General features: G+C 51.2%; 1 protein-coding gene across 1 annotated transcript; it reads left to right on the top strand.

The window, feature by feature from the left end:
* The first annotated feature begins 3,251 nt into the window (after nucleotides 1-3,251).
* On the top strand, nucleotides 3,252-18,123 carry ETS2 (ETS proto-oncogene 2, transcription factor). Its single transcript, XM_079100804.1, has 10 exons — nucleotides 3,252-3,404; nucleotides 6,682-6,753; nucleotides 8,879-8,990; nucleotides 10,192-10,311; nucleotides 10,601-10,801; nucleotides 12,091-12,174; nucleotides 12,803-13,027; nucleotides 13,813-14,076; nucleotides 15,635-15,753; nucleotides 16,529-18,123. The coding sequence occupies exons 2-10, from the start codon at nucleotides 6,682-6,684 to the stop codon at nucleotides 16,742-16,744; spliced, it is 1,413 nt and encodes a 470-aa protein (XP_078956930.1). The 5' UTR covers nucleotides 3,252-3,404; the 3' UTR covers nucleotides 16,745-18,123.
* Nucleotides 18,124-25,800: the final 7,677 nt, after the last annotated feature.

The following is a 25,800-nucleotide window of genomic DNA, read 5'->3' as shown; positions in this document are numbered from 1 at the left end:
GCCTTATAAGGGAAAGCAGGTGGGGAAAGGTGGACTTGGGGCAGCAAGCCTGGAGCAGGGCCCAGCCTGCCAGGAAACAGCCACCACCCTGGACACAGAATCAATCCTCCTGGGCCTGTTTCCGCATCAATAAAAACAAGAGCTAGCCTCACTTACCTACTCTCTAAAATCGTTCCTAGTTTTAAAGTTCAGTGTTTCGTTCCCTGGTCTCTTACCACCAAAGACAAGAAACTCACAGTCAAAGGACCCAAACCTTGCCCTGAGTGTGGAGCAGGGAATAATGGAGGGGGACTCAGGAGAGGCAGACACAAAGCCCTCCGGTCAGGTGGGCGGACCTGCTGTTATTTATCACACAAGACTGCAAGATGTGCCAGGCCTTGTTCTGAGTGCTTAGGAATCATTAATAGACTGTGGTGGGAAGAGGCCAGAGAGGCTCGGTCGCTTGCCCTGGGCGCACCTACAGTGGGACAGCTAGTGGAAGGCTGAGCCGGGCTCTGACCCCAGCTGTCTGGCATCACAGCTGCCTCACACCATAAGGCAGCAGGCTCTGTCTAGTTATTCCATTTTCAAGCCCCAGGGACTTTGAGGGACAATGAGAGGCTGCCAGCAAGCAGAAGAGATGAAGGGACCTTGGAAGAGCCTCTGGTCCCCACCCCCACGCCTGGACCGTATTTGCTGCTTGAGCACCTTACAGAAGAGCGGGGCCGCTCTCTCGCTCCTGCTCGGTTCAGGACCACCTGGTCGGGAGGCTGGAAGGCAGTCAGTTGGCCCACCTCTCCCGGGGATTCCTGGTACCTGTGCCAGGAACCAGGCACAGCAAATGAACAAGAGGGGATGGGAGGGGAGCTGGGGAGACCGGTGGTGTTAAAAAGCTTGACTGTCCATTCTGTAACCCCACGTGTATCAGCAGAAGAGCCTCCACTTCCAGACACACGCTCCAGATGATACATAAATGATCTCTGTCTTTAAGTGCATTCTTTCCTCCCCAGCTTCCCACCCACAGGACACCAAAGGTCTCACTCCGGTGTGTGATTTTTTACAATACCATGTACATTGTTTCTACTTGTTCAGAGGCAGGGACTAAGTCTTACTCATCTTTGTCCTCTGAGTATCTAACACCCGTGTTTGCTGAATGAATAAATGATACACCTCAGACTAAATGACGTCTATTTAACTTGCAACTGGAAACCACCGTGAACCATGTGTGACCATTGATTTGGATCTGACAGTAAATGCAGATGAGCTTCTCAGGAGACTTATTGGTGCCGTTTTTTAAAAGGATGACTTGGGAAGTTAATAATTTTTCATAATTGTGTTTGGATTCTAAAGAACTCTACCTGCACTTTGCTCTCGAGATACTCAGTATTTGTAACGCTTCCCCTCTGCTTAAGGGAAGAGTTGGACTTGCCTCACATGCAGTCTCCCTCCCTCAGCTGCTTACTTGGCTTTCAATGTCCTCCTAACACCCATGACTTTTGATCTCCAGGCACAAGGGCTATACTTTTATTAGGTTTAATTTACCTTACGGCCCCATGTTCCTTGTGAATCGTGCCATAATAGTCAATGAATAATCACAGACTTCAGTCAGGCTGGGCTTTAGTTCTGCTGAGTAACTAGGAAACCAACTAAGTGCAGGAAGGAAAAAAAAAAAATGTAAGGAACCCTGATGTGCCCCAGAACCAGGGTCCTCCATGGTAACATGAGTATGTGTCTGCCTGAGCCCCTATGCACTGGCCACCAGGTAGCACCCAGGCCAGAGGAGTAGGCAGGGGCGTGGTGGGGCACGGACGATGGTGGCCAACAGGCCCAGCTTCCTCTGGAGAGCCCACCGGTAACCTTTCAGCTCTGCCATTGGGGTTCCGACCACTGTCATTTTTGATACAGTTTCCCACATTTTGACCTGAGGAGAGAGAGATGCTAGTTTTTTTTTTTTTTTTTAATCAACGTATGCTCCATGTCTCCATGGCAACACACTATGGATCTGTATTCCATTTGTAGAGCTCCTTCTTGACCTCTCCTGTTCTCTGATCCAGGTCTGATGATCCAATCTCCAGGAAACATCGGCTCCCCCAGTCATGGCTGTTCTAGCAGGGTAGACTCTGCCTCCATCCATGCAGCTGAGATATCTGGAGACCTTCACCCAGAGAAACATTCCAGTGCAACAGTATCTCTATTAGGGCTGAACCCCATCCCGAGTTGCCATGGAAACTGGGTTGCCCTGGGTACCAGAGAAACTGGGGCCTTCCTCACCTTCCCAGTGTGGTGGTCCTTCAAGGCCTTGCCTAAGCTGGGTGTTTCTATTTCACATGTATCTTAGAAATCGAAAGGTCCCTGCTAAACACTAAGCATCTGACCGAAGCCTAAACAGGAAATGCACAGGTTTCTAGCCATAGACTCAAGTGCCTTCCGGTAAAAATGGAAACCACAGTATGGCTGGCGGTTTTGACCGTGGGTCTGGGAGGTAGATGCACACGGGGTTCATTTCTGAACTTCCCATTTGGATGACCTGGCCGGGTATTTACTCGAAGGTTCAGTTCGCTCCCTAGAAAAGTGGTGACTAGCAGGCCTGGGAGAAGTAGGATGATGAAAGGTAGGTGCCCGGCAGAGCCCTCCGCCCGGAGAAAGCTCGGTCAAGGCCCGGCTCAGCTCCAGGGGGCGCCACGCACGCGGAGGCCGTAGGCAGGGGCTTCCCGGGAGCAGCGCGGCTCGCACCACGACCTCCCGTGCCGGTCAAGGGCCCAGCCTGCACGTTTATAACCTTAGTCCTCTCGCGATGGGCTGGCCACAAGTCAAGGTCCCCTCGGAGGTGCGAGGTGGGCCCGCTCCAGGGCAGAGGCCTCACTACCCAACCCGGGTCGGTCGCGCCCCCAGCACCCGCACCGGCACCTGGCTCCTGCGGAATCCGGAAGGCGCGCGGGCGGCGGCGCTGCGGCCTGGCCCACGGCCACCCCTCTCGCCCGACCTACCAGGGCGCCCGGCCGCCCGCGCTCGGGCCAGGCCCCGGGTCCCCGCGCCCAGGGACCAGCAGGCGAGGGACGCAGCCTGGTGACAGCGGCGGGGGCGTCCGGGCCGGAAGGAGCCGCCCTCCGCCGCGTCCCTCCTCCGCCCCTGCCGGCTCGCTCCCCGCCTCCCTCCTCCCTCGCCGTCCTCCCCGCCCCCTGTCCCCTCCCGGGCCCTCCCCCCGCGCCTGAAGAGCGCGCCGCGAGGGGGCCGGGCCGCTTACTTCCTCCGCCGCGGCGCCGAGCGCGGAGCGGCCCCAGCCAGCCTGCGCCCCGCCGCCCGCCCGCCGCCCCCGGCCCGGCCCGCGCCCGCCTCGCCTCGCCTCGCCTGCCCGGCCCGGCGCGCACCGGCAGTCCACCCGGCCACCGCAGCCGCCGCCCGGCGGGCCCTGCCGCAGCAGCGCGGTAAGAGCGGCCGGAGAGGGACGCACGCTGGGCGGGGACGGGCTCCGAGGGCCAGGTCCCGGGTGCCGCGGGCCGGGTGGCGGCGGCTCGGCGCGATTGGGGGTCGCTCGTCCGAGTTCCGCTCGCACTCCTTTTCCGGTGGCCGAGTGGCCGGGGTGGTGGGGCCGGGCCACGCAGAGGGGCTGCGCTGCCCCGGGTCTCCGAGCCGGTCCCCTGGCTTTTGTGTTCGGAAGGAGACGCGGGCCTGACGGGGGTTCCTGCCCAGGGCGCGTCCCGGCGCACTGGCTCCGGCCCAGGGTGTTGGGGCCGGAGGGCGCGCCCGAGGTGGCCCTGGGTTTGGGGTGATCGGCTGGAAGGGCGCCGGCCGCGGAGGATCGGGGCGCCGGGAACACCTGGGCGGCCGCGGCTCGCCGGAACGTGTCACCTGCTGGCCACGTCCGGGCCGCCCGGGCCCTCGCCCTGCCAGGCCGGCGCGGGGCACTCTCGAGGTGGGGCGTGCAGGCGCGGGGCCGCCTTCATTTCCTGGCCTTGGAGCCTTTGGATGGAGGGGTAACAGCGATTGCCTGTGCGTTTGGGTTGTGGTTTTATTTCTTGTCTTTAGATTCGCCCTAAGCGCAGGGGTGTACTCGCCTGTATTCAGTTTCAGGGTAGCCCAAAATAGTAGTTGACTCGCTGCTTATTTAGAAAGTGAAGGAGTGAGCAGCCCTCTTTGGAGATAGGAGTAATTTATTTTAATTCACCAACAAGAGATTATGTTTGTTCCCTACAGTGGAAGCACCTCTGCGTTATCTGCCTGCCCACACCACCACCAATCGCGGAGATCAATCTCCACGTTAAGCTTTATTAAAATTCTGAGTAATATCTCAGTACAGTAAATGTGAACACCGTGCGTCCCGCAGGCAAATAGTCAAACCCTCATTTCTGGGATTAGTCATTCCTCTCTCTAAACTGATCGCTTCCAAAGCCAGAAGCAGAAGTGTTTCAGGGTTCTCCCCCACCCGCCAAGTATACCTACATACAAACCTGTGCTCTGATCTTACATAAGTGATCACTTGTTCCAATAAGAACACTGTTGTCAGGCAAATTCTCCTCGCCTTACAGTTAACCATTTTCCGTCCTTAGGCTTCTTTCCTTTTTCTCCCCCCAGCCCCCACCTTTTCCTTTTGGTTCAAAAGCAGCAGCCAATGGCAGCCCTCAAAGGATCTAAACTTGAAATTGATTTATATGTTGCAACTTGGCCTGTCTGCTGGAACAAGCAGGTCGAGTAGAATAAGTGGACTTAAAGCTGATGAGTTGTGTGTCTGCCTGAAACCATTTAGTAGAGCACTTTAATTCTACTTTTTTTTTTTTTTTTACAAAACTCATTAAAAGCTGGACAACAAAAGAATCCTATTCTGCAGATGGTAATTACAGCTATTCATGTGGGAGTGGTAGGCTGGGCTGCCTTTTCTCCTGGTATTTGTACACAAAAGCTGGCAAAGCGCTTCCCTGGCCCTCAGCATCCATTCTCTGTCCATCTCAGAAGCTAAAAAACATGGAATTCAGTCAGCAGGTGTCTGTAGACCAAACCACGACAAGGAAGTGCCGTGCTGGGGGGCTCTGGAGGGATGACCGAACTGTCTCAGTGTCTGGCACCGGTTTTTTTTGACTGACCTGGAGACATAAAGTTCTGAGTTAAAGATCTTTTCCCAGGACCCAGCTGGTGAGAAGGGCCTGCCTAACGACTTTTGTGTGCTCTGTCAGACGTAGTCATTCTTGAGTGGTTTTGGACCTGATCTCTGTTCTTGCCCCTTACTGGCCCCCATAGTAGCCAAGTGGCCCCAGGCCAGTGATTCATGTTGCCGGGCCTCAGAGCCTTCTCTTGAAGGAGGTAGAGCATCTGCTTAGAAATGCGGAGGCCTGAGGGGGTGGCGACACAGGGTGGTCCGCTGTGGGGCTTAGTCCTTGGTGACTGTGCATTCTGCCATGGCAGCCATCATTAGCAGTGAATATTGATTCCTGAGTGAATGTGGCTGACACAGTGCACCAAGTGGAGATTTGAGCAAGCGTGGCCACTTTTGAGCAGGTCCCCTGCCTGTGCTCCCGCAGTCTATTGCTTACTGCCTCGCTCCTTGGCGGAGTTGGCGCCTGTGACCCTATCTGCTTCTCTGAGCTCATAGCAGCCTCCTCCAGCACTTCTTGCGACCTTTGTTGTCTTTTTAGCCAAGGTGTATGTGTGCATCGGGTGTCGGCATTGTTGAGCCATCTGGTTTAGCCCTAATGTTGACCATAAAGAGGCCGCTTGCTGCCTCCAGAAAGTTCTGTCAGTTGCACAGTAATTTTAGTTCAAGTTCCCAGTTGCAACAGGTGGGAGCACCCACAGGATTGCCTTCAAGGTGAAGGCCATGTTAGACTAAATAGTACAACTGATGACATCAATCTCATTACATTTCAGTGACCTTATAGATCCAAAATATTATATAAGCATGCAGTATAAAGACATTTATATTTATATTTATGCATTTACATTTATGCATTTATTGAGACGTTTTCCTTTTTTCTCCTAAATCTTTGAATTCTTGAATGTGTCCTACACTCGGAGCCCCATACCAAGTACCCAGTAGCCACACCTGGCTGGGGGCCTCCATATTGGTCAGCAAAGGTCTCCTGTAAGCCCAACTGTCAAAGCCAGCGAGGCTGATCCCTACTTGGGGTTACTACCACTTGTGGAAATTGCAGGAATGTTTTGAACTCTGTATTCAGAGCAGGAGGATCCTGGGACAGCAAGAGGTTTTGGTCTCCCCTTCTCCATTTTATCCCCCTTCTGGGCCTGCACTTCCCGACATCTTGGAGAGCCTTAGGGAGAAGAGGAGAGTTTCTGAGACTCCTTCCCAGGGTGCTCTTCCAGATCTGGATCCATTGGGAGCTGCCTGGTCAGGCAACCCCCGCTGCAGCTGCCCTCAGGATCCATCCAGGTTGAAGGGACTGTGCCCCTACAGGCAGGACTACCTGTCATTGAAAAGCATGAAAGTTTCTCCCAGCCAATGTGGAGGTGCCAGCCAGCCAGAAAGGGCCTTAATCTGGAGAATCGTGTCTAAGAGGAATTCAGTGGGCAATCAGCATTATTATTTAAATACCTAACTTGAGAAAATGCTTTCCTCTGGAGACCTTTGGGAGGAAAGCATTTTAAATAAGAATCCAGGTGTAATTACCTGTTACCTATAGAATCAAGGATGGCTTCTTTAAATGTGCTTCATTTGCGGCCTTTTTAACTCTTCATTTCCTTTTCTGTTTCAAGATGAATGATTTTGGAATCAAGAATATGGACCAGGTGGCCCCTGTGGCTAACAGTTTTCGAGGGACACTCAAGGTGAGTGAGTGAGTCTTAATTACAATATTTTACAAATTAGAAACCTCCATCTCTAGGAGAAAAAATATTGGCCTCATCCCAGAAGATGGTTAGTGAGGCCTTTGTAGTTCATTTTACCTGGGTCCTTCCAGGTGAAACAGCCCTGTGATTCTCAGTCTGACAGCTGGAGGAGCTGTCTGTGCTGCCTTTTTATCTACTGGGGTGAAAAGGCTGTTTGTGAACTGCTATGAAAGCGGTAAGAAGAATTAGCCCCAGCTGCTGCTGCTTCCATCAGTAGGTTGCAGGGAGCCTGTCTCCCTGGTGCAGAGAAATCGGCCTATGGAAACTGCAAAACAGGTTAAAGATGAAAGAGTCTTCTCCACTGTGGAAACATGGTTCGTGTCTCTTCTATTCCTTTTGGGAACGTTCTGTAGCCCAAACTGGAAACTTCCCGTTTGCTTTCTCCAGATGAGAGGTGCCAAGGTGTGCTTGTTTTTGTATAGTAAGGACGTTTCGGAAGCAGTGATTTTAAGGTTGGCCTCCTTAAAGCTGTGTCTGGCGTGAGGATGATGTTATCTCTGGTGTGTTGATTTTCTTTTGTAAATCACTAGTGAGGTCATTTGCCTGATACAGCGCCGAAAGCCAGAAGTCAGCACAGGTTTTTCTGTTACTACGAAGACCAACAAATTTCAGCGAGTTTTCATGTGTGATTTGGTGTGGTGTTTTAGCCTGGCAGAAGTGGTGTAGAGATTATGGTTACTGAGTTGCAACCAACGCCCCTAAGGAAATCCTTCTATGAATTAAAAGAATCTGATGATGCATCTGAGGTCTCTGGATTTGGAGAAGAAGTAGTCATTGCTGAAATTTATGTGTTGAAATCCGAAGCAGGGATTTGTATTGTTCTTTGGCTTCCTGATTTTAAAACAAGAACTTACAGTCCGGAAAAGCACTTGTTAGCGGCTTGGGCAACGTTAGTGGGAATTTTTAACATCTATGGGATGTTTCTCCAAAATTAGCTCTGCCGTGAAGTTGTTTATGACTCCGGATGAGTGTTTTGCTATGGCGTGGTTGTTTCTCCTCCTGGGACTCCAGCAGTCAGGACCTTCACCACCTCGCGGGGTTTGGGGCTTTGGGGGGGCTGGGCTCCAACTTCTGCCTGCCTGCTTTTGTAATGCGTCATTCACTGTCCTGCATTCTGAAAAGAAAGCCCACAACTGATTTTATTTGTAAATGAGTTACACATTTTTTTATTGATGACTCAACAGATGGGTCATTGCGTTACACATAACATGGGATTTCCAGAATATGTTGGAAAAATAGAACCTTTCTTCACGTTCCCCCCAACAAGTTAGGCAAGACAATGAAGACATTATCTGTTACTTAGAAATGTGTCTTCCATTAAAGCCCGTGTGTTTGCATGGCGCTCCAGGAGAGGACCACTCGCACAGTGTGAGTTTTTTGTCCATACGCGTCTCTCTCCCCTAAACTGTAGGTAGTTGAACTTTAAACCTCTTTCCTTCGGAAATCCTTCTGATTAGGGATGTGTGGGTGGTTCTTTTTAATAATACTTTTATGAAATGAAACCTTAAGAAATCTTTTCTATGTGTTATACTATTTTCTGAACTGTTGGAACCAGAGGAGGACAGACTTCTCTACTTCCATTTAAATTGTTTCATGGGAAACATTTCAAAGCCAATGCTTCCAAAGATAAAATGTAATGGTTAGATTTTCAGTTTTTATTCGGTTATTTTTCTTATGCACCTGCCTGGTTGAATTTCCCCACATTAACAAGGACAGGTGTTTGCAGAAGGGGTCTCTGAATTTCCTCCTGGCGTTGTCCCAAGATTCTGTTGTTTTTAAATTTTTTTTAAATTTATTAATTTAAGTGGATTCGACCACAAAAATAAACTCCCTGTCATTCTGATCCTGTGAGGTTAATTAAATAATCCAGAATAAAATGGAATCACCCGGGTCACTCTGACCTTCTTAGGAAGTCTGAGTACTGAGTGGTTAATTGCGTGTGTTGCTTTATAATTGCCGGTTTAATCAGGGTGCATCAGTAAGATCACCCATGGACCACTTTTAAAGGGGGTAATTAAATAAGTTCCTCTTGCATTTCCATTTTCTTTTGCATCTGTCTCCGCAGCGCCAGCCAGCCTTCGACACCTTTGATGGGTCCCTATTTGCGGTTTTCCCCTCTCTAAATGAAGAGCAAACACTCCAAGAAGTGCCCACGGGCTTGGATTCTATTTCTCATGGTAATTTCTTCCTTAGACTGGAGACAAATGGTGCATCATTTCTTAAGTAGTCCAGTTGGTAAGGAGGGTGACATGTGGAACCTTTGATATGAAGAGCCTGCACCTGGGAAAAGACAGTTCTCCTTTTTTTCCCCAGGACTGGGTGCAGGTGGTCCCCCCTCTGGGCTGCATCCCCAGGCCTTTGAATCTGACCAGACGGCACCCCTGTGCGCTTCTCTCAGAACACTGCAGGGGAGCCTCTGTGGTGGGCAGTGGGTGTCCCCAGCCCCAGCCAGCACTTCCTCATCTCCTGGGTCTCCTCAACAAAACCTGCATAAAACAGAAGACGCTAACATCCACCCTAACTTCTAAGTCTGGACTCACATTATTAGTTAAATTTCCACCAGCATCCCTCTGTTTTGGGGACAGATTATTTTTGTTGATCTCCACCCATCTGACTGGTTTCTGTAGTTCTTAGTACCATTGCTTATTCTTTTTAGAGGACTAGCGGCCGATGATGTCTCTTCGGAGACTAATCCAGGGACTGGCTGCAAGCATTCCAGCCACTGCTTTATCATGTGAAGAAGGTGCTAGAAGATACAGCCTAGGACATTAATTAAAAGCATATGCCTGCATTAGCACAACATCACATGACTGTCATTTATCATCCTTGAAACTTCGAGAGTATCTAGAGAAGATTGTTTTTCAATTAACACTGAAGGCCTGCCCACTTCACGGTTCTGCCTCAGATCATGCCGGGTGCCCCGCCTGCTGCTGGGTTTAATGACCACTGTGCATGTGAAATTCCTCATGCCTTTTGACCAAACACCGTACAGTTTCACCTTTTTCTAAAATTTTAAATGACATAATTTTATCTATGCATGTGAAGCTTTGCAAAATGGAAAATATTTTATTTTAGTTTAGTTTTTTTTTTTTTTTTTTTTTTTTTTTTTTTTGGTGAGAGTAGTTCTGAGACCTACTGATTTCTCAATTTCAGTTAAAATTTTTATTTGTATTTATGCTATTTTTGTTGTTCCCGGGGCCTCTCGTGTGCTAGGCGAGTGCTTTCCAGCTGAGTTGCATCCCCAGCCCCACGATTACCCTCACTCCTTTAAGGAACTGTGTCCAGCTTTGGGATCAGAGTTGTTCTGTCCTGCGGTCGGGTCCCTGTGTCAGTCCCCTGGTGTGGCCTGAGGCCCTACCTGCCCTGGTTTCTTCCTAGACTCTGCCAGCTGCGAGCTGCCTCTGCTGACGCCCTGCAGCAAGGCTGTGATGAGTCAGGCCTTAACCGCCACCTTCAGCGGCTTCCAGAAGGAGCGGCGGCGTCTTGGCATTCCAAAGAGTAAGTGCCGGGTGTCGCAGCGGCAGACCCAGGGGTGGAGGGCCAGCGGACGGCGGGTGCTGGATCCTGACTGGGGGAGTAGGGGTGTTAGGAGGAGCGGCCACGCAGTGCCTGCACACTTGCCCCCACTCCTAAGCCCACCTAAAGGCACGGTCGTCGGAGCCCAGAACTCGCCTGCCGGGCACCGGCGTGTCTCCCTCATCTCGTGGGTTCGGGTGGGTGCTGGGCCCCCCTGGTCCCCCCTTTCCTCTTGTCCCTGCATCTCCTCATGCCTCACCCTCCCTCGCAGACCCCTGGCTGTGGAGCGAGCAGCAGGTGTGCCAGTGGCTCCTCTGGGCTGCCAGCGAGTTCAGCCTGGTCAATGTGAACCTGCAGAGGCTTGGCATGAGCGGCCAGGTGCTGTGTGACCTGGGCAAGGAGCGCTTTCTGGAGCTGGCGCCTGACTTTGTGGGTGACATTCTCTGGGAGCATCTGGAGCAGATGATCAAAGGTACCGCCCAGGGCTCACAGGCCTGTGGGGGAGAGGGAGGCTCGGGAGCAGGGCACTGCGCTCCCGCCCGGGTGGCCGTGGCGATGGTGAGCGCGTGCACTGCCGCGACACCCCCGGTGAGTCAAGCACGTGGGGGCGACCCGAGGTCTTCTTTCCACCTGGGAAAGCGCGTAGCGCGGAGCAGGTGGCGCCACAGGCAGCAACCCGGTGGGCGGGCAAGGGCTCCCCAGCTCTGCAGCTCCCCTGCCGCCTTTCCAAAAGACCAGGGAGCCCTCTGATGAGCTGTGACTTGCACGGTAAATTTCCCAAGTCCAGAGGAAATGCTGCACAGAACTCGCTTAGGAGGAGGAGGGTTATTGTTTAAGCAAGCAAGCGATGGCTGCACGTCTGTCCTGCTAGGATTTTGCAGAAGCCGACCATTGAGCAACAGAGACCTCACCAAATACTGAGAAAGTCGCGATTCAGAACTAACCGGTGTTTAAAATGCATTGCTTAAAAAGAAAAAAAAAGTAATAGGGGTTAAGTCAAAAATTATAAGAAAACAAGCAAGTGTTGAGTTTGGGGAAACATTCTTCACTTAATGAATTTTAAACACATAAGATTTCAACATCGGCTAGAGACTCAGAATCTCAGAAAGGCCTGGGATTCGACTCGCTCTTTCTAGGTATGACGTCTGAGGGCCAGGGAGTCCTATTTTTAAAAAGATCCCCAAGTTTTCTCTGAACTTGGGCAGGTCTATAGGTTTGGGTGAACCTGTTTTTTGGCAAGCTGGACCTGTGTTGCCATTACTTGGTGTCGCTGGAAAGGAGTGTGGCAGAGTGCAGACCCTTCCCAAGTTCCTGGGCGCCCCTGCCCCTGCACTGAGGGCCTGCTGTGCCCTGGCCACGGCTCCAGGTCTGGGTGCTCTGGGCCTGAGCCTCACAGGGGCAGGAGCCACATCCATCTCATTAATCCCCAGAGCCCCAGCCCCTCACCGACGTCCAGGTGTTTCTTGAGTGTGGAAGTAAAGTAAATACACGTTCCGGATCTTTCCAGCTCTGCACTGGTTGAACTTTGCCAGTGACGTCACTGATCTTGGAAAACTCACTGATGTTCTCAGGAAAATGTTTTGCGGTCACCGGAGTTTTGAAAGTCACACGAAGAAGACACGGGGCACAGTGGGCTGGACCGCGGGGTGCTAGATGCACGTATTATTCTGGGTCACCCACGTCATGGGGCTCAGAAAGTAGCTCTTTCTTGCCTGGTTTCACTGCATTTGCCGTCTTACGTCTCCTGTGTCTATTTTTCAGAAACCCAAGAAAAGACAGAAGATCAGTACGAAGAAAATTCACACCTCAATTCAGTTCCTCATTGGATTAACAGCAACACCTTAGGTCAGTCTGGCTGTTCTGTCTCGCATCTTCCTGGTAGACCTGGACTCTAATGGGAGCTCCAGGGCGGCCTAGCTCTGCACTGTCCCCGGGTGGCCACACCTCTGTTGAGTGGTTGACGTGTGGCTGGCCCACGCAGAGATGCATGAGCATGCGGTGCACACCAGTTTGGAAGTCTTAGTATAGGACAACATAGAATCCAATGATCATACCATATTGCTGACATATCAAAAAGGCAATCGATACTTTAGGCCAATTAAAATGGGAAAAGAACTTCCCCTGGTTCTTTTCTAATGCAGCCACTAGAAAGTTTGAAGTCCTGTGAGTGGCTTGCAGTGTCTCCCATGGGTCAGGGGGGCCCAGGCAGTTCACAGAGGCGAGCTGACATCTGTGGTCACTGGCGGTTAACCTAGTGTAAATAGGGTGGTGGGCACAGGGCCTCTGAGCTGTCCTCATTGCTCTGAACGTGGGAGTCGACACAGCCGTTGTGGAGGCCGGGTCCTGTGGTCACTGCTTGGTGGGAGGGGGTTACAAGAGAGCTGGAGTGGGCAGCGCCGCCTGCGGTTTGCTCCAGGGCTGGCTGTCGTGGTGATACTGACTAACAGCTCTGCCGTCCCATCCTTCTGCCCAGGTTTTGGTGTGGAGCAGGCTCAGTTCTCAGTGCAGACACAGAATTACCCCAAAGGCAGCCTCCTGGACAGCACGTGTCCCTCGTCTGTGGCTCCCAGCGTGCTCAGTTCCGAGCAGGACTTCCAGATGTTCCCCAAGTCACGGCTCAACACTGTCAGTGTCAACTACTGTCCTGTGGGCCAGGACTTCCCGGGCTCCAACTTGAATCTGCTCACCAGCAGCTCCGGTAAGACCCGGAGTGTCCCTGACCAGGCTTCGGTTTGATAAGCTGCACTCACCAGTGCTGTGGCGTCTTAATAAAGGCATCCTATGTTCAGCCCCTGGAGAAGGAGGTCAGAGGACATTCATGTGCTCAGTGACAGGCTCCTGATGTGTTGGAGACAGGGAGGGAGTGCTCGTGGAGGGCTAGACGGTGCAGTGCCACCTGAAAGCCAGCAAGACACAGTCCCTGCTCTTGAGGCTAAACTCCCCCACCCAACAGGACATTTCACAGGATGGTGTAAGAGTGTGACAGGTTTCTTTTCCAGGAGATGTAACATACAGTGTACAATCCTCAGGTTGAACACAGGTGGAATCTGCGCAGGCGTGTCCACCTGTGTACAGTCATTCATTGTGTTGTTAGGAATTGGATTTTGCCGTTCTTCATAGATGGGATCATACCACATGTTTTCCTTTAAGTCTGTCTTGCTGATATGTCTGAGTTCCATCCGTCCTGTAGCCTTTTGTTCCTTTCCATTGCTGTGTGGCATTCCACCTTTGAGTCTATCCTTGATCCATTCTCCTGTGGATACATTGTGATCTGTGGCTGTGCCTGTCCTAAGGAGCAGGCCTCTAAGTTTGCAAGCTCTTTAAGGGGCCCCACGGACTCTGCACCTGCAGGGTGGGTGGTTGCAGTGGGTGGTTGGTGGTGATGCCCCAGACATGCCCAAGATCCGCCCTTAGTGATTACCCAGTACACTGGACCCTTGCCACACCTGGGGACTCAAAGCACGTGCTGGGCTGTCTCGCCAGGGACGCCCAAGGACCACGATTCCCCCGAGAATGGCGGAGACAGCTCGGAGAGCACCGACTCGCTGCCACGGTGCTGGGGCAGCCAGTCCTCACTGCTGGACGTGCAGCGGGTGCCCTCCTTCGAGAGCCTGGAGGAGGACTGCGGCCCGGCGCTGTGCCTCCGGACGCCGACCATGTCTTTCAAGGACTACATCCAGGAGCGGAGCGAGCCGGCCGAGCAGGGCAAACCGGTCATACCTGCGGCCGTGCTGGCCGGCTTCACAGGTGAGCCAAGCCCCGCCCTCCCTCCGGCCCGCCCCCCACGTGCCAGAGGGTCGGGTGTCTCCAGGGGGCCCGCCGTGGGTCCAGGGCCTGGCTGGGGCAGCCCTGGGTCCCGGGAGGCGGACCCAGTGCCACGCCCTCCGCCTGGAGGTGCGGAGGCGGAGGAGAGGGCAGGCGGAGGCCGCGGCCTGACTCAGCGCTGCAGGACCTCCCAACATGCACGCTGCCGCGCGGGCGCTGGCCACCTCCGGTCCTGCCGGTGTCCTCCCTTCCTTGCCTCCAGAGCCTCTGCCTTGAGTTTTCAGGTTTGGGTGAGAGCGGTTCAGGCTAGGGGACATTAGAGCCGTTTTTAGGAACAGGTAGGTATTTCCAGTCCTGGAGTGAAAAATACCAAGATTTTTGTTTTTATCACTTTGTATGTTCTTTTAAAAGAAAAGCATATATAAATATGTTTATTCATAAAATAGTAAAATATGTGATAGTGAAATGTACGTATGTATCATGTGTACTTATCTGTTGTGCTGATTTAACCCTATGGAGCTTCTTAAACAAACCGTGGATTATGCCATCCACAGCAGCCACGCCTATGTGTGAAATGCACGCACTGTGTAAACCTGAGGCAGCTCTCCTATCTGAAGGTTCAGGGCCTGGCAGGGAAACGCCCAGTGGGTTCCTGTCTTGGTAGTAATGCTGCTGACCCATGCCCACGGCCAGCTTGTGGGTAACTGGGCCTGTGGTCTGTGGTCGAGGGTGGCCCGCATGGGGGTGTTGTGAGCCCACCATTCAGATGGGGCAGCTGCCGAGATTGGGGCAGTCACTCAGGCGTCCCGCTGGCTCCAGACACGCATCCTTAGTGCCACGAGGTCCTTTTACATTTGAAGGCATGATATTTGGTGGGAAGAGGCTCGGCGTAGGAGCAAAGACCTAGGCTTTCCTTCCCCCCCCACCCCCCCACGGGCATGTGATCAGGACAAGCCCTGGCCTTCCAGCCACGCCTTTAATCCAGGCCTGGGAGGATTTGGGCTTCCAGGCTGTCGGTTCTGAACAGCGGTTGAGAAAGAAGGTAGCTGAAGTGCTCTTTGCCAGGTGGGCTTTGCAGGCAGGCCGTGAGGCATGGGGGCCACCCACGTGGCTGCCAGACCCACCTCTCTTGAGCGATGTACCCACCGTCGTGAACAGCATTCCCTTTCCATGATGAAATGGCCCTTCCACTGCCCCGCACCCTGCCCCACTGGGTGTTTGTAGAAATAAGCCTTCAAACTTCTCCCAGAGAACAGTTCAACAGGGTGAGGATCGTGCGTGCCAGATTAGTAGCCCTGAACTTTCTTCCCCAAAGCGAATCCACCAGCCAGGGAAGAGCAGCCCTGTTCTCCAAAGTGGGAGGTGTAGAGGGACAGCCCCCGTTGGTGTCCAGCCTCATCCCATCAAAGCATTTCGATGTCCCGCCACACTGGGTGCCACCTGCTTGCAGTACTCAGCTGGGCCAGTGGGGTCCCTTGGGCTGCTGGAGCGTCTGTTTTAAGTCTGTGGAAGTGTGTGGTCCATCTCCCTCTCCCCGCAGGAAGTGGACCCATCCAGCTGTGGCAGTTTCTCCTGGAATTGCTTTCAGACAAGTCTTGCCAGTCGTTCATTAGCTGGACAGGGGACGGATGGGAGTTTAAGCTTGCTGACCCGGATGAGGTATGACCTGGGAGATCCCTGACATTAGAACCTGATTCATCACGTCTTGTTCCAGACTCCATTCCCTGAGCACAAGAAAGCGTTCCTCAGATCCACTGCACACAGCCAAGGCTCGGCTGGAGCCTTCGCTCTAATGATAACCTGTAGGGGCCTCTGTCCACGGACCCTGGGCCAGCTTCCTGGTCTTGCTCTGATGTCCGGTCAGAAGCCTGACGCTGCACACCGAGGCTCCCCCCAAGTACCTTAGAAAACTCACATCTGCCCGTTGTGGGGCTCGAGCTTCCTGGTGGCCACAGACCTGGAGGGTTGAGACCAGGGCTCCTGGTGCAGAAGGCTGTGGGCAGATGTGTGCGGACAGCCTTAGAGGAGCCCTCCGTCTCTGGCACTGTGGAGTATGTCTGTCACCTCCCAGTTCCCTTGGGAAACAAGCACTAGGCCATGAACAGGCCACTAGACTCAGAGTCCTATTCAGAGAGAGGACCCCAGCTGGTGGTGATGCCAGCCTTTCCCTGTCCCCTGTCCCGGGCCCTCCTGGTTGGGAATCCTTGGCTCCCCAGGAGGTTTTACTGAGATAGACCTGGGCCGAGGCAGGGACCTCACAGCCCAGGAGGGACACGGTGGCCCTTGCCTGTGTATTAAAAGGATCGAGCCTCCGTGGACCTTGGGTGGTTGGCAGGCTCTGTAAGATGAGCCTGCGTCAGAATCACAGTCAGGGAGCCACTGGTCACTGTCTGAGTTGGCGAATTTAACTCTTTCCCACCTCTGTTCGCCACAGGTGGCCCGCAGGTGGGGGAAGAGGAAAAACAAGCCCAAGATGAACTACGAGAAGCTGAGCCGAGGTCTGCGCTACTATTACGACAAGAACATCATCCACAAGACGTCGGGCAAGCGCTACGTGTACCGCTTCGTGTGTGACCTCCAGAACCTGCTGGGGTTCACGCCCGAGGAACTGCACGCCATCCTGGGCGTCCAGCCGGACACGGAGGACTGAGGTCTCTGGCACCGCCCTGAGCCGGCCCGGGCCCGGGACTGTGAGCCGGAAGCCCAGCCTGACCAGCTGCTCCCTGGACCCGGGAGAGGCAAGGTGGAACCTGTTCCTGTCCGGGAAGGTCGCGGAGAAGTGGCCTCATTTGATCCCAGATCCTGCCTCTTTAGCAAGGTGTCCCCTGGTGGCAGAGCAACCTGCATCTGGGCAGCGACTTTAGTGGACGTGGTGGAGATGGAGGCCGGGGGCCGCCCTGACTGCGCGTGGCCGTGCGGCGGGGCGTCTGTCTGTCCAGGACCTCCGGGGAGAACGCAGGTGGAAAGGCAGACATGGAAATGACTTTTTGGCCTGTTGCAACCAGGAGCAGCAAAAGGGAAAGCCCTCTGTCTGCGGGCGGGAGGGAGGCCAGCCTGCGACCCTGCCATGTCAGAAGACAGTGTGTGTATATTACTGTGATCTTATCATTGTTATCAAAATCCTCTGACAGCTCTATTTAACAGAAATTGTATATTGTAATTTAAAATAATTATATAACTGTATTTGAGATAAGAATGCAGACATCCAATATTTTATTCCATTTGGTTTTCAGTAGCACACGCATCCGGCATTTTACAAAGGTTTTCTCTGCCCACGCAGCAGACTGAGGAGTTGTGTGTGTTATTTTCATCTAATATACCTACAGGAACAAGGTCTAAGGGGTCATCCCTGGGTTTTGTTTTATTGTTTGTTTGGTTTTGGTTTTGCCATGATGACTATCTGGCAAGGACTTTGTATACTTGGATTTTTATAAGAAACTTAATGTTATTATCTGGGGTACATCCGACCTCTCTGCTTTCTCCTTTCATTGTAAAGTAAAAGCTATAAAGCAGTATTTTTCTTGACAAATGGTATATGTTTTCCACTTCTGTGCATGCCTTACAGCCGTTTATATACAAATGTACTTTATTTTTTGGTGTCACCGTGTTTCCCCGGCAGCTCGCCTCTCCTGGCCAAACTTCCTTCCTGTGCCCCGAGTTATTCTGTGTGATTAAAATAAGAATACTATTTTTGGAAATATGCGACTCCTTTTCAGAGATCAGGAGGGATTTATGTAGCAGCTATTTTTACTGCAAAAGTAATTCACTGGAAAAAAATGTAATTTGTACGAAAGCTTTATTTTTATCTCAGCTCCTTGTAACAGACTCTGCGGAGCTGAAGGGGTGGGGTGGGCTGGGAGGGGCTTCTGTAAACCTTGAATGCAGTGAAGCATGCGCCATCAATCGGTCACCTGCCGTACCTTGGACCATCTGGATAGTATGCTTTCCTTTCTGCTCAGTGTCCTCAGCGAGATTGTTTCTTCATTCTTTATTATTTTCTTGGGCATGGAATACCCAGAAGCACAGAGAGGGTCAGCAGACAGAAAAGAATGCGCTGGAACGAATCATCGGAGGAAAATGTTTTGACCCCGTCTCAGGTCTGCTGTGTAGTCCTGGCCTTTTTGAGTGAACCAGCTAAATTGACTTCAGAGTCAGAAAGACTTTCCTAGCAGTGGCCTTGGACCAGTGGGTGACATCCCTGAAGCATCAGCATATGATGAAATCGTGGGACAGGCACAGAGTGAGATGGGGCCGGAAAAGCCAGCCCTGTGACAAACGCTCAGAAGAGATGGTTTTCAGGATGCTTACGCATGGGATGTTTTTAAGTGGGACCTATTTGTCACTGGGACATCTGTTTATAATATAAACAGACGTGACTGGAAACATCTTGCTGCCGAAAGAAATCGTAGCCATCGGCTCGATTTAAATGAGGTTGAGCTACGTGAAATGGCCAGTCTCAGACTGGTATTTCTCAGCAGAGACGGGTAGTTTCATGTGGGTCAGCCTAAGGGTTACGGAAATGAGTCCTGAGAGGCCTTTAGCATGGTAGTGAATGAACCTTAAGTATAAAAGTTTTGCAATTTGGCTTTTTCTTTCTCAAGTAATAAAGTATTTGGTTTATGTCAAGGTCTCTGTGGTATCCCTCACCTTCCCCACCCCAGCATCAGGAGTGGAGGCGAGACCCCGGGTTGGTGACCCCGTCTGTACCCCGTACCTCCTTGTCACAGGCGTTGGGTCTCTTGACCTGGTTTCACACACGAGGAAGCATAGAAACCCCAGCCATGCTGGAATCTCCTAGCCCATCAGTAAGGAATTCCCAAAAAGTGCTCCTTCAAGAGAGAAATTCTTCTAAGACAATCACAACAGAGATAATCCAGGTGTCTTAAGATTTAAGGGTGGTCATGGTAAGAAAGGGACTGGGCTTAATCACTTCTGAGATTTGAGGCTGGGCTCCCACGTCCCCTTCCTAGAGGCCTGACACGGGACAGGAGCCAGAGACGATGGGGAGGGTCCAGTACACACTTGCAGTTCTCAGGACTCCACGCTCCTCACTGAAACACCGAAGTCACGGTATCCGGTCTTGTGGCGGAGCCAGCTCCCTGGGCTGCCAGGTTGTCAGCACCTGTGTGTCCCGTGGGAACCAGCAAAGGGAGCAAACACCTGGAAGACCACTGATCATACCTGCTGGCAGTTACCATTTCAGAAGTTAAATGTTAAAATATTAATTTCAAAACAATGTACTACATATTAGCATAACCAGCATTTTTTTTCTCACCAAAATTAAGATTTTTTTAATGAGCATGGCATTATTCCACATGCTGGCAAATCTCTTTAACGTCTGGCTTAATAAGATTTCTGTCTACTTGTTTCTGCACTTAGTCTGTTCTGACATATTTTGATGAGTATATGAAGAAAATCTGGCATAACATACATAATTGAAACAGGCAGGATCATTTAACAGCTGTGTCTGATAATTATGGCTGGTCTTTTATATGATGCCAAAACTTACACATGGCGATTTCTTAAATCTTAATTGCAACTGAAATATGAAACCATATCAATAAACTTTCCTGTGTTGACTCTGAATTCCATTGGTCTGTCATGCCCTTGGAATGGATCTTTTATTCATATGTGATTTTGTAACATCATCTGTTGGTCATTTGGAAAATACTGCTTCAAAATGTTGACATGTTTCGATATCAGATGATCCCAGTAGTTAATGTCACCACCGATCTCACCAGTCCCACAATGACTAACAAATTTTCAAGAATTCACATCTTTATTTGGAAGTTCAAGTTTTATCACTGGCAATTAATCTTCCCCTCAATTGCTTTCTTTGAAGTGACAGGCTTGTTTCATTTATTTTTTTGAGAGTGAACCCACTGAGTACCCAAGACTGAATAGATGCAATTTGACACTTAATCTCTCAGGTAAAAATACTGCCTATGAATAAAGTGGTTAGTTTAGCTTGTAACTCAGCACAACTGCTGCTCCTTGGGAAAGGCAGACTTCCCTGTGCAGCAGGCTTTCCGCTTTAGTACACGAAAATTGAAAAGATGCATGTTCTGTTAGTAAAATTAGATTTTACTGCTTCAGCAAAGACTTTCTTGAGTGAAACTGATATATATATATGCATATATATACATATATTTAATTCAAATACCTAATAATGAAGAATGTGATGACTATTGTCTAGCTTAGTGCCTCTCCAGCCCACCCCAGTTCATGAGGCCCCCTCCCCAACCTTTGCACAATCCGTGCCAAAGTCAGCCCAGTAAAGATATTGCAAAAAATAGTTCTGACCTTCAGAAGGCCCCCAGAGTCTGTGGACCACACTCAGGCCTATGAGAGGCTCACCTAGAAAAAAAGGTGAGACTTGAGGGAAATAGGAAAAAATTAGGCCTGGTTCTCTCTAATCCAGTGTCCCTGGTTCCAATCTTACCCTTTTACAGCCAGTTACAGAGGATACATTTTAAGCTTAAAGCAAAAGGAATTGTCTATTATTCCACATGATGAAGGAAAAGGTCCTCACTTGGGGTGAGACAGATTTTGTCTTTCCAAACCTTTTTTAGGAAAAAAATGCCTATTTTGCCACAGTTTTTGGCACTTCAAATTTAAATTCAGTTATATATAATTGTCCATTTAATACATGTGTTAGTTTTCTGTCACTATAAAAAAATAACCTAAGGCAATATATTTACAAATAGAAAAAGGTTATTGTGGTTCAGTTTTGGGGGTTTCAGTCCATGACCGGTTGGCCCTATTGCTTTCCAGCTTGTGGCTAGACAGCACATCGGGGCCAGAGTTCTAGGTGGAGCAGATCCACTCTCCCCAGGAAGCCAAAGAGAAAAAGAGGCTAAAGTTCCACACCTCCCTGTGACCTGCCGACCTCCCACTAGGCACCACCTCTGAGCTCCCGTCCCCTCTGCGGAGCGCCTTCCTGGGGACCACACCTCTAACAGGGCCTTGGGACACATTCGTGATCCAAACCGCAGGACTGTGTTTGTGCCACCTCCCTTCTGGGGACCGTCTGTCATCTACAGGAAGATGTGGCCTTCTAAAGACACCTCCTTCTGTCCCTTTCCTGATTGGGAGTTTGGGTGAAGGTATGCAAAAGTTAATCAATTGCATTTACCACCTTACTGTAAATCATCAACTTCATTGCCTCCAAAAGAAGTTGTGATTACTTTGGTAACATTAGTGTGATTAGTCAGTTGTAAAGACAGTAGCATTTGACACTTTTTGCATTTGGGACCAATCCCAATTTATGATCACAATTAATTTCTTTAAACAGGGAAAGGAAAGGAAATTAGAAATTTAGATATTATGTTTTGGATCTTGACTGTCCCCTGGGACTCACATTGTGGATGTCCCTGATGCAACAGTGTTCAGAAGAGGGGCCTTTGGAAAGTGACGGGGTCATGAGGACTCTGGCCTCGCCAGTGGATTAAGCTGGTGATGATTCACAGCTTCGCGGGCTTGAGGTAGGGCTTTGTCATAAAAGCAAGTTGTCTCTCTTTGCTTTCTGGCCAGCAAGAGTGGAGTGGCTTTCCTCCACCACACACTTCCACCATAATGGGTAGCCTCATTACAGTCCCAAAGCTGCAAGGCCAAGTGGCCATGGACAGACCTTAGAAATTGTGAGCCAAAACCTTTACTCCCTTTACTCCCTTTAACTAATTTTCTCAGGCATTTTGTCACAATTAGAAGTCTGACTAATACATAGAGACGTCATTTTTGTTAACATTCTAAAAGCGGAGACCATGCAGAGATGAGGTACCTGTGGCCTGTCTTCTAGCCTTTCCATGTGATGGGGAAGGAGTGAAATTAAATTGCCTTTGGGTCACATCACATCCTGGCTCTTCCCTGTTCTGGCAGGGCTGGAGGCCTCTGAGTATTGGACACTCACAGCAGATAATGATTCAGACTCTGATGAAGTGCTCGGTGAGGTGTGGAAGGCACAGGGCAGAGGGGAACAGAGAGGCAGCATGGTGGTGGTACAGGGTTGGGCCAGAAAGTTGTCTCATCACTTCTTGGCACACATGGAGTGCCAGTCAGCAGTAGGTGTCATTGAGCTTTGGAGCCAGCTGGAGCTGGCTCTCTCCAGCTCTGTCATGCATGCCATGTGACCTGGGGCTTGTGACTTACTTCCTCTCTGCCTCAGTTTCCCCTCCATAAAGTGGGGTCATCGCGGGGCTGTGGCTGGATTGACATTATGGGTGTAGAGGGTGTGCTGTTGGTAGCCCTGGGGGAGCACCATTAAGGCAGGAGCAGATGGCTCCAGGCCAGGGATACTTAGCCAGGACTCTGCAAAGAAAAGAGGGCTCTGACCGTCATGTCCCCATTTTCACAAGTGACCTTTCCTTGCAAAGGTCAGCAAGGAAACTAGTACCTAGCCTCCACCCAACTCGGGTCTTCTGTTTCCTGGTGTGGTCTCTGACCACGGGGACCATGCCGTGGGCTATGGTTTGAATGCCCCTCCCAAACCTGAGCTGAAATTTAATTGCCACTGTGACAGAATTAAGAGGGGGGACCTTTCAGGGGTGACCAGGGCATGAGGGCTCTCTGTCCTCCTGAGTGAACCCCGGCTGCTCCCATGGAGCCGGTTCTTGAAAAAAGGATAAATTGGGGCCACTTTTTTCCTCTGTTGGGCACAGGCTCACTTACCCTCCTGTACTCTCATGATGCAGCGAGGAGGCCTTTGCCAGATGCTGGACATTGACCTTGGCCTTCCCAGCCTCCAGCACTGTGAGACATGGACTTCCTTTCTTTATGAATTGTCTGGTCTGCAGCATCATCTTGTAGCTGCAGAAACCAGACTAAATCACAGTTTGGTTTAAGGGATCATAAACGTTACCCCAAACGCTACCCAGGGCCTCCCCCAAGCTTCCAGTTCCTCCTTCCACAAAACAGAGCCCCAGCCCTTGGTTGACGTTCAGTCATGCATTAACTTCCTACTGAAAGAACACACAGTCCTGGTGTCCGGCCGCTGGCGGCAGCCGTTGAGTTTGAACAGACGCAAGAACCTCATCATCTGGGCCAGATGTTAATCTGTCTTTCTGTAGGAGCGAAGCAGAGAGCAGGGCCCGGAGCCGTGTGGGGAAACCCCTTGTTTTGTAATTGTTTTGTAACTCCTGGGCGGGCTTCAAGCATGTAAGTTCTGCTTGAAATCTAACAGGAGGGGAAAGACCATTTTTGGTCATAGCTGGTGTGATGACATCTTGGCAACTGGAATTGACAGGGTATTTGTTCCTTGCGCTGTGAGTAAGTGCCTCTCCCAGCCTCCCAAAGTCATATTCAGAAGGCGAAGCAGCCCGGGGTCACCACACCTCACTCCCCCCATCTGTTTTCAAATCTCTGGCCTCTTGCTATTGCGACAAATGCAACAGCTCAGCAGGCACACATGTGTGGTTTCTGTGGCTCGGGGTCAGAAATGGGAATCGTGCGAGTCTGTGGCCCCAGAGAGGCTGGGTGGCTGGAGGACTGCGTGGAGGTGGGAATGACAAATGGCAAATAAAAGCGGACTTTCAGGCCAAGGAAGAGTATGTGCCAGCCCCACGTGAAGCCCAAGCTGAGAAGTCCCTCCCCGTTTGCTGGTAAGCTCTGTTCTCCTTCGTGATGGGGACGGAGGTCTTTCCTCCTTGCAAAGCCAGCACGTGTTAATAATTGCAAAAAGGGCACGTTTTTCAAAGCTCACTTCCATCTGTCACCCACTTATACCTCTGCGCCATCGGGGAGGTCGGTTATTACTACACCCACTTTGCACACGTGGAAACTGAGGCTTGGAAAGGTGACAATCCCATAGTGAAGCCAAAGGGGCTCATCCTGACGCATCAGTGGCCACACTGTGTTGCCTGAGGTGCAGACCATAGCTTGGGGTGGTGGGGGCTGGGTGGCCTGGAGCCCAGAGCAGCCCCCAGAGCTGTTGAGACTGGGTCTCAACATCCTCCTAGGCGCTGTGTCTCCTGCTCTGGTGATGATCAGGAGGGCAGTAGGTGCCCTGTTTCATCCTACTCTTCATCATCTCGTCTGGAATTCCCAGGTCCTCAGCAAGCAGACCTGTGTTTTGGATCAGCCCTGCAGAGCCCTGGGGCTTCTGTCTTCCCCAGCTGTGGAACAGATCCCAACGGGGCTCCTGCAGCTGGTTGGCTTTGTTCTTCTTTTCCCCATCCATTCGAGGTGTGTTTACAAGCAGCTATGAAGTGTCAGTCACTGGGCATCTGCAGACGACTGAAAGCCAAGGAACTCAGGAGAACAGAGGCAACCGTGGGAGGCCCTGGGGGTGGGGGCTCTGCTCGGCCAGCTCTCCAGCGGCGTCTGTGGCTGGAGTCGACATGACTAGTTTCTCCCGCACGGTGCACATCAGGGGGCATCACAATAGGACACAGCGAGGAATCGACACTGCTGGGTGCCAGCGCAGCTGTCGAGGCCCACAGAGGTGTGTCTCTGGGGGCGAGGACATGCACGTGTGCAGGAGCACACACATGCTTCACTCACTCCTGTGCGCACGCGCACACACACACACGCACACACACACACACACACACACACACACTCATGCACCCACGCACACATGCATCCTGGACTTCTGCTGCCAGCACCCACCCCAAAACGCCCCTCCTGCCACCCAGGAGCAGCTGTGGCTGCTCTGCTGCTGGCAGACAGCATGGGACAAGCCTGGGGGACCCAGGGTGTCCCTGGGAGCTGCTGGTTTCCTGCCATGATGTTCTCCACAGTGAGGAGGCCTTGCACTGGAGGAAGAGGAGGAGCTGAGTGAGAGGCATTCTGCCCACCAGGGAGCCAGGGAAAGGCCACCAGGTCAGGTGAGGAAGGACACAGCCAAGGAAGCTCAGGTGGTGCCAGCCTGTGCCTCCACCAGTCGGCCCTTGATAAACACCCGAACAGGTCTTCCTGCAGGATTCCGCAGACTTTCTGGAAAGTGAGCCTCCTTGAGTTGCCCAGGAGACCATCACAGGACACGTGCTAGGAGGATCCAGGAACCAGGCAGGAGAAGGTCAGGGGAGCCCCTGGGCATTGAAGACACCTGCTGCAGGAGGTCCAGAGGCTCTTGACCTTGAATCTGGGAGAGAAGCAGAGGGAGCAGGAAGCGGGAGGCAGGAGCCCCAGTGCAGGCAAAGCAGGTTGGTGGCTCAGGGATGCACTCAGAGCCCCCTGTGGGTTTGACTCCACCCTCATAGGACATCTGCCCAGGCGGCCTTCAACGCGACTTTGATTTATCTCCTCTGGTCTTGCTTGTTATTTAGTGGATGCTGCAGATTGCTCTTATTGACACTTGATAAAGCATTATAATTTTATATTTTTAAACATAGATGCCTTTTTATAATTTTCACTAAAATATTCCTCAACACTGAGACTTTTTTATTGTATTTTGATTTAAGTGCAATCACTACTATTATTTATACCATCATCTAAAATTGAGATCATGAGACATTTAAAATAGTAAACACCATTTCTGCATGCTGTTAGCTCTTTTTACAAGTCTGCCCAAGTAACTTATTGTTTGCCTAAGTTCTGTTTTTAAAATCATTACAAAAAAACTTAAAACATTAAAACTACATAAATCTTTTCATTAGTTTAATCCTAAATTCATAGGTTAATTTTAATGAGTCAACACTTTGCAGGTATTTCTTATTTTGTCTTTATTCTTAGCAATTGTAGTTTTGGTTAAGATGATGTTTTGTGTTT

This window comes from Sciurus vulgaris, assembly GCF_902686455.1.
Source record: "Sciurus vulgaris genome assembly, chromosome: 10".
NCBI lineage: Eukaryota > Metazoa > Chordata > Mammalia > Rodentia > Sciuridae > Sciurus > Sciurus vulgaris.
This window is presented reverse-complemented; position numbering and strand designations above follow the sequence as displayed.

Bases quoted from the DNA above. Each gene is read 5' to 3' on its own strand.
- ETS2 (XM_079100804.1), top strand. From the start codon at position 6,682: ATGAATGATTTTGGAATCAAGAATATGGACCAGGTGGCCCCTGTGGCT. The intron at 8,991-10,191 runs GTAATTTCTTCC...GTTTCTTCCTAG, and splicing joins CTTGGATTCTATTTCTCATG to ACTCTGCCAGCTGCGAGCTG. The intron at 13,028-13,812 runs GTAAGACCCGGA...CTGTCTCGCCAG, and splicing joins TCTGCTCACCAGCAGCTCCG to GGACGCCCAAGGACCACGAT.